The 16307-nt window shown below is 43.0% G+C and overlaps 2 protein-coding genes across 2 annotated transcripts in view; one reads left to right on the top strand and one right to left on the bottom strand.

The window, feature by feature from the left end:
* cdh23 (cadherin-related 23) overlaps positions 1-16307 on the bottom strand; it is a 170942-nt gene that overhangs the window by 28444 nt on the left and 126191 nt on the right. Inside the window, 21 exon segments of the mRNA XM_030747862.1 lie at positions 424-651; positions 849-977; positions 1140-1268; positions 1873-2022; positions 2192-2194; positions 2350-2451; positions 2831-2965; positions 2968-3221; positions 3812-3947; positions 4209-4350; positions 4763-4827; positions 8595-8743; positions 9389-9502; positions 9740-9892; positions 10337-10556; positions 11606-11751; positions 12132-12321; positions 13982-14089; positions 14344-14456; positions 14794-14910; positions 15832-15904. Of these exon segments, the coding sequence (XP_030603722.1) occupies positions 424-651; positions 849-977; positions 1140-1268; positions 1873-2022; positions 2192-2194; positions 2350-2451; positions 2831-2965; positions 2968-3221; positions 3812-3947; positions 4209-4350; positions 4763-4827; positions 8595-8743; positions 9389-9502; positions 9740-9892; positions 10337-10556; positions 11606-11751; positions 12132-12321; positions 13982-14089; positions 14344-14456; positions 14794-14910; positions 15832-15904 (2856 nt within the window).
* LOC115793101 (uncharacterized protein C10orf105) lies at positions 6152-8511 on the top strand. The gene is made up of 2 exons (XM_030747865.1): positions 6152-6257; positions 7375-8511. The coding sequence occupies exon 2, from the start codon at positions 7387-7389 to the stop codon at positions 7888-7890; it is 504 nt and encodes a 167-aa protein (XP_030603725.1). The 5' UTR covers positions 6152-6257; positions 7375-7386; the 3' UTR covers positions 7891-8511.

The following is a 16307-nucleotide window of genomic DNA, read 5'->3' as shown; positions in this document are numbered from 1 at the left end:
GTGTTAGTTGGACAGTGACTGACCAACAGAGGGCTCTGCATAAGACGTGATGCTGAATCCTCTTAAGTACCTCTTTCTGTTCAACAGCATTATTAGACTTTATTCATAACTTCAGACACACTTGAAACTCAATTCAATTATATTTTCAATCTCTTATTTAAACATTTCTTATGCATAATACTGTAAGTGTGTTATCTGAGAGCTTAAATACATTATTAGTACACTGAAAAGAATCCACTTTCAGTATAATATATGAAACTATAGAAGGTAGACAATTTTTTTCTTTGACTCGAATAAAATGTAATGCCATGAATTCAGCGTCACTCTCAGTAATTTGAAAGTAGTCAAAAAAATGTAGGAATTGATATTAATAAGATATATTTGCAGCACTTTTGCAATGACACGCTTACTGCTGTGGCTTACCGACAGAGGTGGAGTGCCATCGTCTTCAACGGTGACGGTGAGTCGGTACTCGGCCTGGCGCTCTCGATCAGGAGGGGCTGGCCGTGTCACCATCTCTCCGGTCACTCGGTCCATGCGGAAGGTCAAGTCCTGGTTTCCAGCAGTGAGGTAGTAAAACAGCATGGCATTGGGACCGATGTCTCGGTCTGTGGCCGTCACATGGAGGACTGATGTACCTCCTCCAACGTTCTGAAAAATGCATCAGAAAAGAAACCTTGTTAAATGATGGATTGTCTGTGGTAACATTAAAATTCAACTTCACAGCCGAATACTGAAATCTTCTGTATAAACTCACATCGCCTACTTGCTTAGCTTCTGTTTAAGAGCACGAACCTCTGCAACATTCATGAGTGGATAAAAAGATGGTGTGTTGAGCGCATCCATACCTCGCTTACGCTGACGTTGTAGCCCCTCTGGCTCTCAATAACAGGTGCATTATCGTTAACATCCAGGATGTTGATGGTGAGTGAGTGATCTGTTTGTCTGGGAGGTGAGCCGTTGTCAGTGGCACGAACCTGTAACAATACAGGTGAACTGGGCACTACAGGATCACAGTGTCAAACAATGTCTACTTGGTTTTAAAAGTTAAAAAGTATGGCACGTGATGAGACTGTGAAAGAGAAACAGGTATCTGGTGAAAACTGTCATACAGTAACTGTAGTGGATTTCTGCCTGACCTTCAGTAGATAGCGGTCTACAGACTCTCTGTCCAGAGGAGCATTGACATAAACCTCCCCATAAGTGTTGTTCACCGTCTTGATCATGAAGACATCTTTCATGTTGCCCGCCACCAGAGTGAAATTGACCTGGCAACGAGTCAGAATGAGAGAAAGAATCGAAGGGGGGGCAGACAGTGACTGACTGAATGTCAGACGGCTTTTCTGTAATCAAAAAGTTACACATGTGGGTGTGGGTATTTTTTAATTGTGCTTTCTTTGCATTGAGAAAGTAAATTAAGAAATTAGCGGTGAGAGAGAAGATGACTTGCACAGCTTGCACAGCAGGTAGTAGGAAAAAGAAAAAATGTGACGTTGGCAGCTCAGGTTGGCAACTGAGACGTCAAAATCTGAGCGAGCTGATGTGAAACTGAAGTATGCTCAAGCTGACTTCTCGTAATGCGTTCTGCGAAGTGAATATTCATAGTACTACAGGAGACACAAACTAAAATAAGTGAAATGTAAGTTATAAATGTCACATTCGCTGTTGAAATGCCCAGAAAACATGCTTACTTGATTCAGCACGAGCTATTTAAAAACTGAAAAGTAAATCAGCATATTTGTACCCTGAGTATTGCTGAGTGCAGTGAAAACAAAAGGTTTAAGTGTTAGTGCCACACATAAGATCTATTTTTTTTTATTTCTGGTTTTTTCCTTTTTAAATCCATCTTTATTCATTTTTCCTGCTCCTCACCAGCCCGTTTAATCCAGCATCTCTGTCCTTTCCCAGAACTACTGCCACCTTTTTCCCCATGGGTGTGTTTTCGGGGATGCTGACCGAAGTATCAGATGTGATGTCAAACTCCGGGCTGTTGTCATTCTCATCCAGAATGGTGATGGACACCTGTACAGAGGTACAATCAAGTTAAACTGCAGATTAGCAAAGTAATACTTACCTTTAATATTAAACAAACACAACTAGAAAAACATAATAATCACCCTACATGGTGAACACATTTAAATAATGCTGTACTTAACATTCAGGACACCACAAAAAGAACATAAAGTCTTACCTTCTGCAGTTCCAATGAGAGATGCAATTAATAAAAGAGGAAGGCCATTAAGATTTCTGCACCAGAATAGACACAAACACATGCAGTAATAAATCCACAAGGCACACTAATAAGAAGGTTAGGCCTGAAACAACAACATTCACAATAAAGGGACATACCACAGTGGAGTCCTTTTTAGGTCCCCCATCATCAGCAACAACAGTCAAGGTGTACATATCCCCCCTTTCTCTGTCCAGCAGGCCCGTCACTGTGATGCGGCCCTGAAACAACACACACATACGCAGATACCTTAACCCACATGTGGATTCCATACAAGACGGAGCTCCCGGTGGGACAGTGAACAAGCACAGGAACACAAGAAAACTAACAAGTATCATACAAATCACATTTTTCATCTATCAAAGGAATCAAATGACTTCAAAGCACACACGCACTTTGATCAGCTTATAGTCACACAGTAACACGACTGTTGGCCTAAATCACAGGGGGAGAGGTGTTACTGAATCACACTGCGGTTAATGGATGAAACATATTTGACAGAGGGTGGGTGTAGCCTTTGAAGTACACAAAAAAAGAGGCCTACACATTGTGTTCAACTGAGTGATCACCATTCCTCCACCTCCCCGCCCTCTCCCTCACCGTGATGCTGTCTATCTTGAAGAGGGCCAGCGCTGCGGGCGACGTGTCGGGGTCGAAGCGGTACGTCAGCTGGTTCAAGTTGTCGGCAGACTTTGCCTGCACCTGAACCACCTCCGTCCCCGTGGCGATGTTCTCTCCCGAAGCGAAGCCTCGTAACCCGCGGAGAAGAAGGCCACCGCCTCATCCAGCTCATTAAGTAACGTGACATAGACGGTGCAGAAGCCTCGGTGGAACGGCGGAGCTTGGTCGGTGGCTGAGACGTTCATGAGATAGGAAGTCTTGGTCTCATAGTCCAGGTAGTCCACAGTGGTAACCAGACCAGTGCTTACATCCACCTCAAACTTGCGGTCTGAGCCGGATACAATGGCATAGGCAACAGCTCCACCATCACCTAAACAGAAAGAGCGGAGGTGGTAGGAAAAAAGTGCCAGTAAAGAAAAAAACTTGTAATAAAGCTGTGTTTTTTTCCCCCACATACTGTTACTAAGAATAACAACTTTAAACTTTGCAACTTTGTTACAGTGAAGCTATAGTTACACGATGCAACCAGCTTCCTTGATTCTGTTTTTTATGCTTTCTGGGCTATTCAGTGTTCTTTTCAGTTTCAGGCCTGATCTAATGTTTTGGAAAGCGTATGTCACGGCACAAGATGCGTCAGAAGGTGTCTAAGCAACATTTACCCGACGGGAAGTGAATAAGGGGAAGTTTGTACCATGGAGCAGAAGTAGAGATTTAAATGCCGGTTGCAATGTTTTGTACACACCAGAGTTACAAAACCAGAAAAAAAAAAGAATAAAGAAGAGATCATTTTTTCCTCTTTGGAGAGGAACTCGCTAGTGGTTTATCGATCTTCAAACTCGTGGTAGTGCAAGCTGAGCAGCTTTTGTTTTGTGTTAGATGGAGAAATCCTGATGCTCTTTAAAAAGAACTGAAATCAAACCCTCGCTTTCCCTCTTTTGGGTCATTTAAAATTGGACCTACCGGTATCAGGGTCTGTGGCACGCACCACGATCACAGAGGTGCCAACGCCAGCGGTCTCCCTCAGGCCCAGGCGGTTATACTGTTGCTGGGTAAACACGGGAACCTCATCATTGGCATCGTCAACATATATGATCACCTGAGGAGAAGACATTAGGAGAAGAAAAACTTTGTGTAATAGTCTGTTGGGAAGGGTTTAGTCATTCTATTAACTCATCCAGGAATTAGATCACAAAATCTGAGTCCAGTATGAAGAGGCTGAATTGGTTGAATAAATATATCAAATAGCCACATTTTACTTTATGCTGCATCTAAAAGACAATAAATTCACATAATGCACATAATGTATATTCTTCACTGGTTGTGGTTACTCTGCTTCTGCTACCCTCCTCTTTCTCACCCTCACTGAGCTCCTCATGCTGCCCTCATCACTGTTGTAGGCCTCCACTTCCAGCATATGGGAGCTGCTGGTTTCTCTGTTCAGAGCCCTGAGGCCTCTTGTCACCAGTCCGGTCTGTCTGTCTATACTGAACAGATTGTTGCTGTTCCCTGCATGCATCACAAATACAAGCACACAGACAGAGAGAGACAGCGAGAGGGTGTGAAGGTGAGACGAAGCCAAGAGACTTCAACAAAAATGCACATTTAAAACATTAAATCTGGTCCCTGAGTTGACTTAAGTCCACTACAGGCATCTGCCAAGTGGGTCATTTCAGTTTGCTGACATGGCAAATTAATTTGTTTAAAGAGCTTGACTCTTTGGCAAGACCTGACTCACACACACGCAGAGGAAATAAGAGGAATGATCAAATCAGTGAATCCTGTCAATTTTACTGAGTCTACATTTTTCTAAATAACTCATCTTTACAAAGCTGCCATCACATATTCTTTGTTTGGTCCGCTATGCTTTCACTACATGAGCAGGTGCAGAGGCCTGCTAAAGGACTGCAACACTTACCAGTGAGGATCCTGTACAGAACTCTCCCATTCTCTCCCTGGTCTGCATCTGTTGCTTGAACCTTTACAGACAAAAAAAAAAAACAAAAAAACAAGAGGTCTGTGTTTTCTTAAAACATCTGCACAGGAACACTGAACTGAACCAAATGCTAAATGTCATGTAAAACAAACCAGCCGGCTCCGGGAAAGGAAACACCTCTGCCATCGTTTTCACTTTAAAAGTGGCACTGCTAATACACACACTTTTTTTTTTTTTAATGTAATCTAATATTGATTATTGCAACTTCATGTACGAGCTACCATTATTCATAACTACCACCATGACTTGAATAGCTGGTTTTGGTTACCAGTAAGTTTGAGGTTGTGTGTGTTTTTAGTGTCTTTATCCCATATAGTTCACTGATCACGTTTCATATGAATGTTTTAAAACTATGTTTCTTTAACTGTGTTCGGTAAAAACAGAGGGGCAAATCAGTACACTGTCCCATTCGCTGCACATTGCCTGGTGCCCAGTGTCTTGTTGCCACAACAACCTCTTTGTAGCTCGGCAGCAATAAACTCTCTCTGTGTGTCACAGGCAGATGGCCAGAAGCACCCGAAAACCCAATCCCAGCACAGTCAGCATGACTCCGCAGTGTACACAGATAAATAGTGAAACATATTGGGCTGCTGGTGAATGGGCCGTGTCATATGACTGACTTCTGAATCCAGAGCGGCACAGAGTCGCTGGCACTGGAAGAGGCTGGCTTCATGTCACACCGTGCTCCTCTGTGAATGTGGCAAAATCTGTGCAGGTGCCTACAAAAGTGCATATTCAGCTGCATACAGAGAAACACTCATTCAAGCATATTTACATGTGCAGTCAGGTGCACACAAATAGTCAGAGCCACACTCTCGCAGCCTCTGTCTTGCCCTGCGTGTCCTCCTTTGCTCGCTCTCACTCCCTCTGTGAAGAGGGGCCCAACTTCAGTCTCATTAGTTTTATAAAGAGATGTAGAGAGGAGAGGAGAAAGGGGAGGTGAGGGGAGGGGGAGAGGGGAGGAAAAAGTGGCTGGGGGTCAGATTGGTGAGTGATGAATAGGGCACTACACAGAGGAATGCACCACTTAGTCCATAAAAGGGGGTGTATGAAAGTGCAAGACTACGTTGCGGAGCCAGATGTTGGAAGTGTAATCATGTGGAGTAGGTACACAGTTTTTTTTTTAATACTACTCTGTGTGACTGACAAAATATATTATTGTCTTTGGCTCCCTGTCATTAAGGTAACTGAGACATATTAATTCTGTGATGCTGTTCCTGAGATTTTACCCCCTTTTCATCCCCGTTCCCCTCTTCCTCCCCAGCATTTCCCCCTCTGTTCCTGGGAAAGCAGTAGTTTCAGGGGGGGGGAGAAACAAGAGCGTGGAGCTACAGAGTGTGGAGCTACAAAACAGATCTGACCTCAGTTACTGGAACGAAGCAAGGTTCTGTTTTAAAGTCCCCCAAAGTGTCGGTGTGAGTATATATTTTCAAGAGGTTTTAATTGCTAAGAATTATAACGGTGAACATAATCAAATTCTTGAAATATCGGAGTTGTTATAGTGCTAGAAATTTTATTCCTGCTACAAATTATTAGAGAAATTGTGTGCAAAACTGATCAGATTTTGCAAATGTGAATTAGATAGACAAAGTGTGCTAATAAAGAAGTTAAGTGTTTTTTTTTTCGGTTTCAAAAGTAGCTGAGTAGTCAGATCTGGAGGAGCAACAATGTGGGGTGAAACAGAGGGAGAGTACCTTACAGCTAAGCTGCCGAGCTTAAGAACAGCGTGCCTAATCACGAATATGTGCAAGCTACAGTATGTGTGGGTGAGAGAGAAAGTTTGTGTTTGAATAGCTCTGGGTGTGTGTGTGTGTGTGTGTGTGTGTGCGTGTGGCGTATGTGCTTGGAGGCGCTGACTAATGAACTGACTCTCTAACGAGCCATCCTGCTCCACTGGCCTTTTCACAGCTTTCCTGGCATTTGGTCTTAAAAATAATTTCACGTCCCAATGTGTTTCCCTTAAACCGATAAGCCATGCTTTGTCTCCACTGAATTAAGGACGATGACATTTACAAATGTTACCCTGCTGAAGATGGGAGGGAGTGAAGGGGGTGGGTAATTGGAGACTGGGGTAGAAGAGGTGGGTGCCTTGCATTTTACAAGGGGCATTTTAATAAACCCAATTTGTTTTACATTGAAGAAAGCCTGTCAAGCATTGACTGTTTTGTAGTCCTTGATTTAATAGCTACATAATTGCCGCAAATGCCAAACAGTCTGCGTTTGGTTGTGTATGCAGGCATTTCTATGCATATTTGTGCATGTGTGACTATGTGTATTATCAGCTCTTGAGTGTATGATCCTAATTAAGCAAAAATATGAGAACAGGCCTAAAAAAAACAAACAACTCAGCATAGTTAGGCTTCACTAGTGAGGCAAAACACAGCATGTCAAGAGAGCTATTGTGATACTTTGATAGAAGCTGACTACACACACACCAGTCTCAAACATAGCCAAATACACTAAAAACAATACACACAAAATCTCTCAAATAAGCCAACACTAACCTCCTGACTAATGTTTCTCCTTCCAGAAGCGAGACAATATGAACACCACTAATCCAGGCTCCAACGTCACCTTCGCCTCTAGCACAGAAAACGTCACCCTGACCACCCTGACAACCACCACCACCACCTCCTCTGCCCCCATCCGACAGCCCCCATCTTATTTTTCAGACATGCATGACCCAGAATTCACCATCATAGTGGTGCTGGCGCTGTCGCTGCTGCTGGCAGGGTTTGCGGCCTTCCTGGCCGTGTGCCGCCCCTCTGAACAGGACGGGGACTCTGAGGCGAGCTGTGCGCCGGGGGAGAGCTTGACTCGTAGAAGGAGGTCGTCCAGCGAGCCCCAGCTCAAGGTGTGGAAGAGGCTGGGCTCGTATCGGCGTTCGTACAATCTCTCCTTCAGACGGCCGCCTCATCGCAGGCCGCACGAGCGCGAGAGCACACGTGCTCCCCAGTCTCCACCTAGGCAGACAACACAGCCAGAGGCCAGTGCGGAGCCCCACCTCACTATGCCTTGTCTGTTTGACTATGTTACCGAAATCTGACTTGAGGACCACCTGAATGATGGTTGACTGTTCCCTAGATGTGACACAGTGTATATTTCATGGTTGGTGCAGCAAACATCACTAATACCAGGAGAGGGTGAAGAGTGCATATTTAGTATTTGTTTTAACCTTCTTTGAATGCTAGGTGGATGAGCTTTGGTACAAAATGCAGGTATTTAAAAATTAGGTAATCAAAAAGTCATCGCAGCAGAGCAATGCATTTTTGTTACCGGTCATTTGTTCCTCTACATCATTGCTCTGTGCTATATTCATGAGAGAAAATGACTAAATTTGATTACAGTGAACAAAAATTCAGTGCAGAGACACCAAAACTATGACCTCAAGGCTAAACTTAGTCTTTAAATGACAGAGTCTTAGGTTAGTCTGCTACTATAGATTCACTCAAATTTAAAGTCTGGGGCCAAGCATCACTACCCAGCATCACACTGCTTCTTGCTCTGATGCACTGAAACCCATTCATCTGGAAATTCACATGCATTAAGATAAACACCATCACACTAGTCTCACATTATGGGGGGAACTCCCAGTATTGACAAGAAAAATGCAACCCAGGCCAAAAAGAGACCGCTCTGTAACTCATTCAGTGTGTTTTAAGTAAATAAATTGAGTTTTGAATTTGCTAAAATTGACATTTCTGTCAGGATGTGTTTTGCAGTGTGTGTGTGTGTGTGTGTGTGTTTTACCTGAAGGATGCTTGTTCCTTGGGGAACACTTTCCAGTATGCTGGTCTCGTAACTGTTCTGGAGGAAGATGGGCCTATTGTCATTAACGTCCTGCACTTCAGCAAATACAGTGGCTGTGCCTGTCTGTCTGCTGCCAGCCGGGCCGTTGTCTATGTGCAAAAAACAGACACGTTTACAAATGCATCACTTAAAGACATAACATAAATTTCAGACATTAGGACAACACACACAAACGGTGTTTGAAGGCTGCACCGCACCATATGTTACACTAAATAATCTAATAATCCTAAAAATAAATAACTAAAACAAAGCGGGATCCGAAAGGAGATTTTTATAAAGACTGAATATAGTTGGCTCATTAAAAATTGGGTCATTTTCAGCTGAATGAGGACAATGCACGTTAACTCTGTTCTCTTGCACAGTTTTACATTATCTCTGCTTCTTCTCCCCTCGCTTGTGTCTCTGGCCTCCTCAGCAGATAAACTACCCCCACTGAATGGTTTCCAAAACAGGAAAACCTCTGAGTTTTTGTTCTTTCTTTCAGACAGGAACAAAGGCAGTTGAGCAATAGTCTGAAATCACTGCAGATATGCAGACAGGTTTTTTTTGTTTTGTTTTTTTAACACCATTATCATACACAAGGAAACAAGAGCAGCTTTGAAGATAAACTACGTTATTATAGATAAACCACATCATTATAACAAATATAAACACAGAGCATGTAAAAATGAGAAAGATTAAAGATAACATTTTTGCATCGCTGGAAAAACAATGTTATGAAATTTGTGACACACCTATAGCCTCTATGATCAGAGTGTATGCTGCCTGAGTCTCTCTGTCCAGACCAACCACAGTCCGAACAACACCGTCTCTGAAGCCCACGCTAAATTTACCATCTTGATTACCATCTAAAAATAGAAAAAGTCACATTTTAGAATTAATTTAATTAATTTGTGCGTAACATTCATTCATTCATTCATTCGTTGAGTATGAGCTAAAGGACACATGCAAGAGGAGCTCAGCACATACACAAGCTCTCACACATATGGATGGATGGAAGGTACGGATGGTATACGAAGTCCCCGTAACTTTAAAACACCGTAACCCACAGACACAGAAAAACACTTCCCACTGTGACCTCTGACCTGTGATGAAGTAGCTAAGTTCAGCGTTGAGACCTGCGTCGTTGTCAGAGCAGCTGAGGCGCGTTACAATGTAGTCTCTAGGGACACTCTCCTTCAGGGAAACATTGTACACGCGAGGGTTGAAGGTGGGCGTCTCATCATTTACATCCAGAACTGACACACGCGCCATACAGACAGAAAGACACGAGGACACACGGATACATGTGCATGAGGACAAATAAGGCAGCAGAGGGAGGGTGGGGGGTGGGGGGTGCAGTGGCTAGTAACATTTTTTTGCCTTTCTTGCTCAGGTGTGCTTTTCTGTGACTATTTCCTCTGATTCAGACTCATCTGATCCATTTGGGAAATGGCTGCAGTTTTTCCAATCTTCTTCAATCACATCCAGAGCAATCAGATCCCCCTATTTGGGTGTTTTCAAATCCCACCAGCAGGTGGCAGCATTTTACTCAGCAGATGCATGAGAAAGCAGTGGTCGGCTATTTATCATAATGAAGCAACTCTTTGTTATTAAAAACAAACAATCATTTCTGTTTTTTTAACTTCCACATTTTGGTAATTTCAGAGAAAGCAAAGATAAATGAAACCTGAATCTCTCACCTACGACAGTGAGGGTTGATGTAGAGGTGCGAGGGAACCGTCCTGCATCATATGCAATAATCCTCAACTGGTACTGCCCAATCTTCTCACGATCCAGGACTGCCGAAGAGGTGAGCGCACCAGTGGAGGTGTTCAGGTGGAAGTCGAGGCGAGGCATACCCATCTGTAATGCCAGTGTAATCAAACCATTCTTATCCTCATCAGGGTCCTCCACCTGGACCTACAGAAGAAAGAGATGGGAAGTGATATAGAGGAAGGGGGAGACGGAGAAAAGAGAGAACACAGGTTACTCAAGGGGTAACAGACAGCAGATGGTGATAAAATATGCTTAAATGATGTTTATTTTAAGTGAATTAAATTGATTATGCAGTGTTGCACAAGTTATTTTGTAGTCATGTTTTTAAAAAAAATGAGAGAGAAAATCTTTTGGGCCTTTGTGTTTCTGTCTGCCATCACCGAAATGTTTTAATATAAGCCTCCCTGAAATGTTTGATAGCACTTACTGATGCAAACCCAATTCCAAAAAAGTCGGCATGCCGCGTAACACGTACATAAAAACAGAATTGAAGGATTTTTAAATCTCATAAATACATATTTTATTCACAGTAGAACGCAGAAAACATCAAATGCTTAAACTGAGAAAATGAAACATTTTAAGAAAAATATTAGCTCATCTGCAATTTGATGGTAGCAACAGGATTCCAGCTGCTCAACAGTCCTGGGTCTTCTTTGTCATATATTTTATTTTGTGCTTAACTGGTGAAAAGTGTGGAGCGCAGGCAGGCCAATCAGGCTCTTCTTTTCCAAAGCCATGCTGTTGTAATAGATGCAGTATGCAGTTTAGCATCGTCTTGCTAAAATATGCAAAGCCTTCCCTAAAAAAAGACGTCGCCTGGATTGGGAGCGAATGTTGCTCTAAAACCTTTCAGCAGTGGTGGTGCCTTTCCAGATGTGCAAGCTGCCAATTCCTTAGGCAGTAACGCAGCGTGAAACATGTTGCTGCTACCAACTTTAAAAAGAGCTAATATTTTTCATGAAATAGTAAAACGCCTCATTTAAAAAGTCTGATATGCTCCTCGTGTTCCACTGTGAATGTGAAATTAGGTTTATGAAATTTAAAAATCATTGCCTTCTGTTTTTATTTACATTTTCCCAACTTTTTTGGAACTGAGTTTTTTAATCCAAGGACACCACTATGCTACCCCCCTAAATATCGAACTCATTCTTTTGTAAGATGCCATTGTACATAGCTATAGTCTTTTATCTTACCCTGAAAAATGAGGATCCAATGGGAAGTCCCTCGGGAACTTCAGCCACAGATGGCAGGTTAAGGAATTTTGGGTCGTTGTCATTGAGATCCAGCAGGTTGACAAATACTGTGGCACTTACTGATGCACGCAGTGGAGGAGTGCCACCTAAAGAGGGCGCCAAAGGGATATATAAAACGCGCACACACACACACACACACACACACACACACACACACACACACACACACACACACACACACACACACACACACACACACACACACACAAACACACACACACACACACCGTGTCTCATGGTCAAAGGAGTTTATTAGCTACAGTAAAGAGTTTCATGGTCAACATAAAACTTTAGGAACGAGGCTCGGTGAAAGTGGCTCATTGCTGACAGCTGAACGCTATGGAGTGATAATTACACGTAACAATTTAAGCTTGCTTCTGGATCCACTTTAATGAACAGGACAAATTTACTCAGCAAAAGGCAAACACAAACGCGAACTAAAGTCCTACCATAACACACTACTCACGGTCGACAGCTGAGACGACGATAGTCCTCATAAGTACCGTGTCCCTGGGGTTTGAGCTTTCCCTGTCCAGCGTTAACCCACTGGTGCGGATCTTCCCTGTGCTGCTGTTGATGGTGTAGAAAGGATTTTCTGGATTGATACTGTATACCACTGTTCCATTTTCCCCATTGTCAGGATCCACTGCCAACACCTGGAAAGAGAAATGAGAAAACCCAGTTCATTTTTCAGCTTCCTCAAAACCGCGTCCTATACCCTGTTTATTAAAAAAAAAAGTTAAGCTGGGAGATTTACTTAACAAAAACAACTTAAAGCTGTGGGGGTGATCTACGACAGAGAATTGTGGGAAAAAAGAAAGGAGGAATAAGGGAAATAATCAAGAGAAAGAAAAAAGAATTACAGCAGCTGTACTGGAAATAAGAACATCCCCATCCCAGCCCCTGAGCATCTTCCTGTACGATTCCTTTCAACTTTTCTAACACATCAGTCAGCTAAAAGAAAAATAGTAACGTCTCATTTTATGACACAGAGTGGCGATGGATGATGAATGTATGAAGCCGGGAGCCCGGCTAAAGCACAGGCTGATTTTTAAAGAGCTGATCAATTATTCAGAGCGCTGACTAAAAATGCTGGAAACTGGTTAATTGGTCATTAGAGGAACAAAGGTTTTGCAGGTATTTAATTATTAAGGGACATGGTAGGCAGGCATCTCAGAGCCTCATTGATTAGCAACTGCACAGACAAAGGCAGGTGATATAAGATGTGGAGAAGTAGCTGGCTGGGGCCAGTTGAACTAATCAATTCTGGCCTGAGCAGAGCACATTAAAAGATGGAGAGCAAATATATTAGCCTTCTCTATTGAACTGTGGCCCTTGTCTGACTGCAGAGTGGCAGAAAAGGGAATATTGTTTTGAAAGGCGATCTTCGAGGAGGCTTACAGAGTGTTTGTGTGTGTGCGTGTGTGTACACTCTGAATGTAAGGGGCTGCGGCACTGATGGTGGGGTGCTCTGAGATTTGAGTGGGCTGATCCTTGCACTGGACACAGCGGCCAAATTCATCGGCTCACTGGACACCTCCAGGAGGACTCAGCAGGTGGCCTCTTGTCACCATGGAAACACTGGCTGGACCAGGGCTACATTGGGGCCAATTATGGGACTGTAAGCCTGGATGGTCAGATTTATTGAAAAATGGTCAGAGGAGCAACTGTGTCTGTCCACTGAGCGCATAGAGTCACATACAGCATGCAGCGTGTTGCTGGATGCACCATGAAAGAACTCAACTGAGGAATAACTACAGGAGATTAGGAAAAAGTGGCTACATTTTAGAAGTGCAAAGCTTGTATCTTCCATTTATTTTTCCTCACCATTTCTTCATTTTGCTTTTTTTTGGCTGCAAGATGGGTTCTTGCTTCTTTCTCTGCCTAGAAGCTGAATAATTTGCTATGCGTATGACTGCGGGCTACATTTTAATTAGCAATTGGACTCCCTTAATTACGTTCACTGACGCCTCTTTAATTAATGGACAATCAGGGCTTAATTAACAACAACACATTGCCAAAGACACCAGCAGGACAATGAGAGTTTGGGATAATAGAGGAGTTTACTTTGTGATGACCTACAAGGTGATGGCCATTCGTCCATCGATGGCAGAGCCATCTTTTAAATACAGTTTTTCAGTTAATGTAAAGAAATTTATGCATAATTCAGTCTTCACACTTTGATCAGCCTGTTCTGAGAGTAGGTATTGTTATTAAAAACACACCTTTTGCATATATTTGCAAGATCGGATTAATCAAATTAAGCTGCAGACTAAACCGATCAGACAAGTTAAAAGTTGGGCTAGGTGCACTCACAGAGATAACGTCAGTGTTGATAGGACTCATCTCTACCACGTTGGCATCATATGGCTCATCTCGCCACATTGGGGCGTTGTCATTGATGTCCAGAATGGTGATGTTCACCTAAATTCAGTGGGATTAAAAATATTTTTCATTAATTGACCACACTGATACAATATAATGAATTTTTAAAAAGTATAAAAGAAGTCTGGTCATCCGGGTTTACCATCCAAAAATTCAATTAATAGTCCCTCGTAGCTTTAATATTACAGAAAGCAGTGCCTCTGAAATGTTTTTTAACAATGATACTATAAAGCAAAAATACGCTGAGAATTTGTTCAGATCAAATTATTGGTTGAGTGATGTAAAGTCGTTACCGTGGCGATTCCAGTCTTCTGTTGCGGGCCCACGCCTCCGTCCACTGCTCTGACGATCAGGATGTACTCTGACTTCAGTTCACGGTCGAGAAACGCTGTGGTGGTGATCTCTCCTGAAACACACGCGGCATCGATAACAAGTGCCCAAAAATGGCAAAAGAAAAACAACAGCGAGGACAAAACCGTCATTAAAACAGAATTTCTCACGTCAGAACGAACGTCGGGTTTGAGCACTGCATAGACGCATGCACAGTGTGCATAGAAACAAAGTAAAGGGCTAAAACAAAAAAGAAAAAGGTTGTGCAGTCATTTCCAGGATGATCTTAAAGCCAAATCTAAATTGTTTTAAATTAAAAACAAAACAGACCTTAAAAAATGTCTTTGCATTACAAGATATTCCTGAATTTCACAAACATCCCTTACACACAAACACAACACAGACGCGCGCACCTGAGCGTGAGTTGAGACGGAACTGAGAGGAGCCCTCCAGGGAGTAGATGAGTGAGGCCTGGCCAAACTCCCGCGAGGCGTCCAAATCAGTAGCATTCACAAGCAGCACAGTAGCCCCTGCAGAGGAGGGGGTGGGGGTGGGGGGGTGGGGAGGACATGAAGAAAGTTACAACTCACAGAAGTGAGAGACAGCATCATGGGGAAAACTTGGGAAGTCTAGGAAAAAGGAAAGACAGGCAGGGCTAGATGAGCAGCAGAGACAGACTGAAATGGCATATACAGAGCTAATGTCTTCACCGCCCCCATCCACAACTCCACTGATGGCATGACAGTGAGGGGGTTTATGGATTAGTGGATTATCAGCTTGTTTGGCACAGCCCATACTTGGCACAGACTTGATCAATACCCTGGCAGGCAGAGGGGATGAGAGGCTAGCCAGAGCCGTAGGGCTAGCCCTGAGCTCAGCCTTGCAACCCAAGCCTCAGGCCTTCAGCTCAGGGCCAAACACTTTAGACATAGTCTCCTAAACCTCAGCCCTGGCCCAAGGAGCTCAGCTATGCACGCCTTCAAAATCGGGCCCGAGAAATAAAAACTGGCCAGCATCTGGCAGAGCTCAAGAGAGAGAACAAGGCGGTCAAATATCTCATTTCCCTCTAGCGACTGGAAACTAATCTATTGTCTGGGATGAAAGAGTCTTCTGAATGCATGCATGAGAATGAATATAGCATTCAGTGATTTCCCTTGAATAGTCAATATCCTATTCTGACTGAGAATTTAAAAACATTATGCAAAATCAAAACAAATAAGACAGTAAAGGCCAGAGGAAGGAAATAAAATAAAACATAAAAAAAAGACATACCCCCAAGAAAGCAGAGCTATTTGTTGAATATGCTAATAGTAAGGCAATCGAAGTAAGAGGTGACTGTATATGCAACACACGGTGTTTGTTTGGAGTGTTTAAGTGCTGTGTTGGCTGCGCCAACCAGAAAATGTATTCCGGCAACTAAACTGTAACCCCAAATGTATAAAATGACTCACCGGCAATAATGTTCTCTGGGATTCTGATGATGTAGGACTGCCTGCTGAACTCGGGTGGGTTGTCATTTTCATCCTGGGGGAGGTATAAACATCAACAACAGCTTGAGTCGATGCGCTAAACAATGAGAAAATGCTAATGTTGCTTCAAAAAGAAGAGTTACTCAAACAGTCATCACACATTAACACTGAGATTAGCAAATTTTTGAATTAGGACACTGAGAAGCACAGACACTGGTAGAATCTCTTTGAAGATGGCTAGTAAGCTGAAAGACCCCTTTATTTCATGACTTCAAACACTGCACTTTATCAGGACGGCTGCTGCTGCTTTTGTGGTCCGATCAGATACTATTTTGAAACCAGCATGTAAAGAAAACTATAACTGTTCTACCAGGCAATGCAACGTATTCTCTGCTTTAGGAGCGCAAGAGTGAGAAAAAAATGAATGGCTGGACAAGAAGCAGATTGATGCACAAGCT

This window comes from Archocentrus centrarchus, chromosome 15 (assembly GCF_007364275.1).
Source record: "Archocentrus centrarchus isolate MPI-CPG fArcCen1 chromosome 15, fArcCen1, whole genome shotgun sequence".
Lineage (NCBI taxonomy): Eukaryota > Metazoa > Chordata > Actinopteri > Cichliformes > Cichlidae > Archocentrus > Archocentrus centrarchus.
Note: the sequence above shows the minus strand (reverse complement) of the source record. Positions and strands in the feature narration are given on the sequence as shown.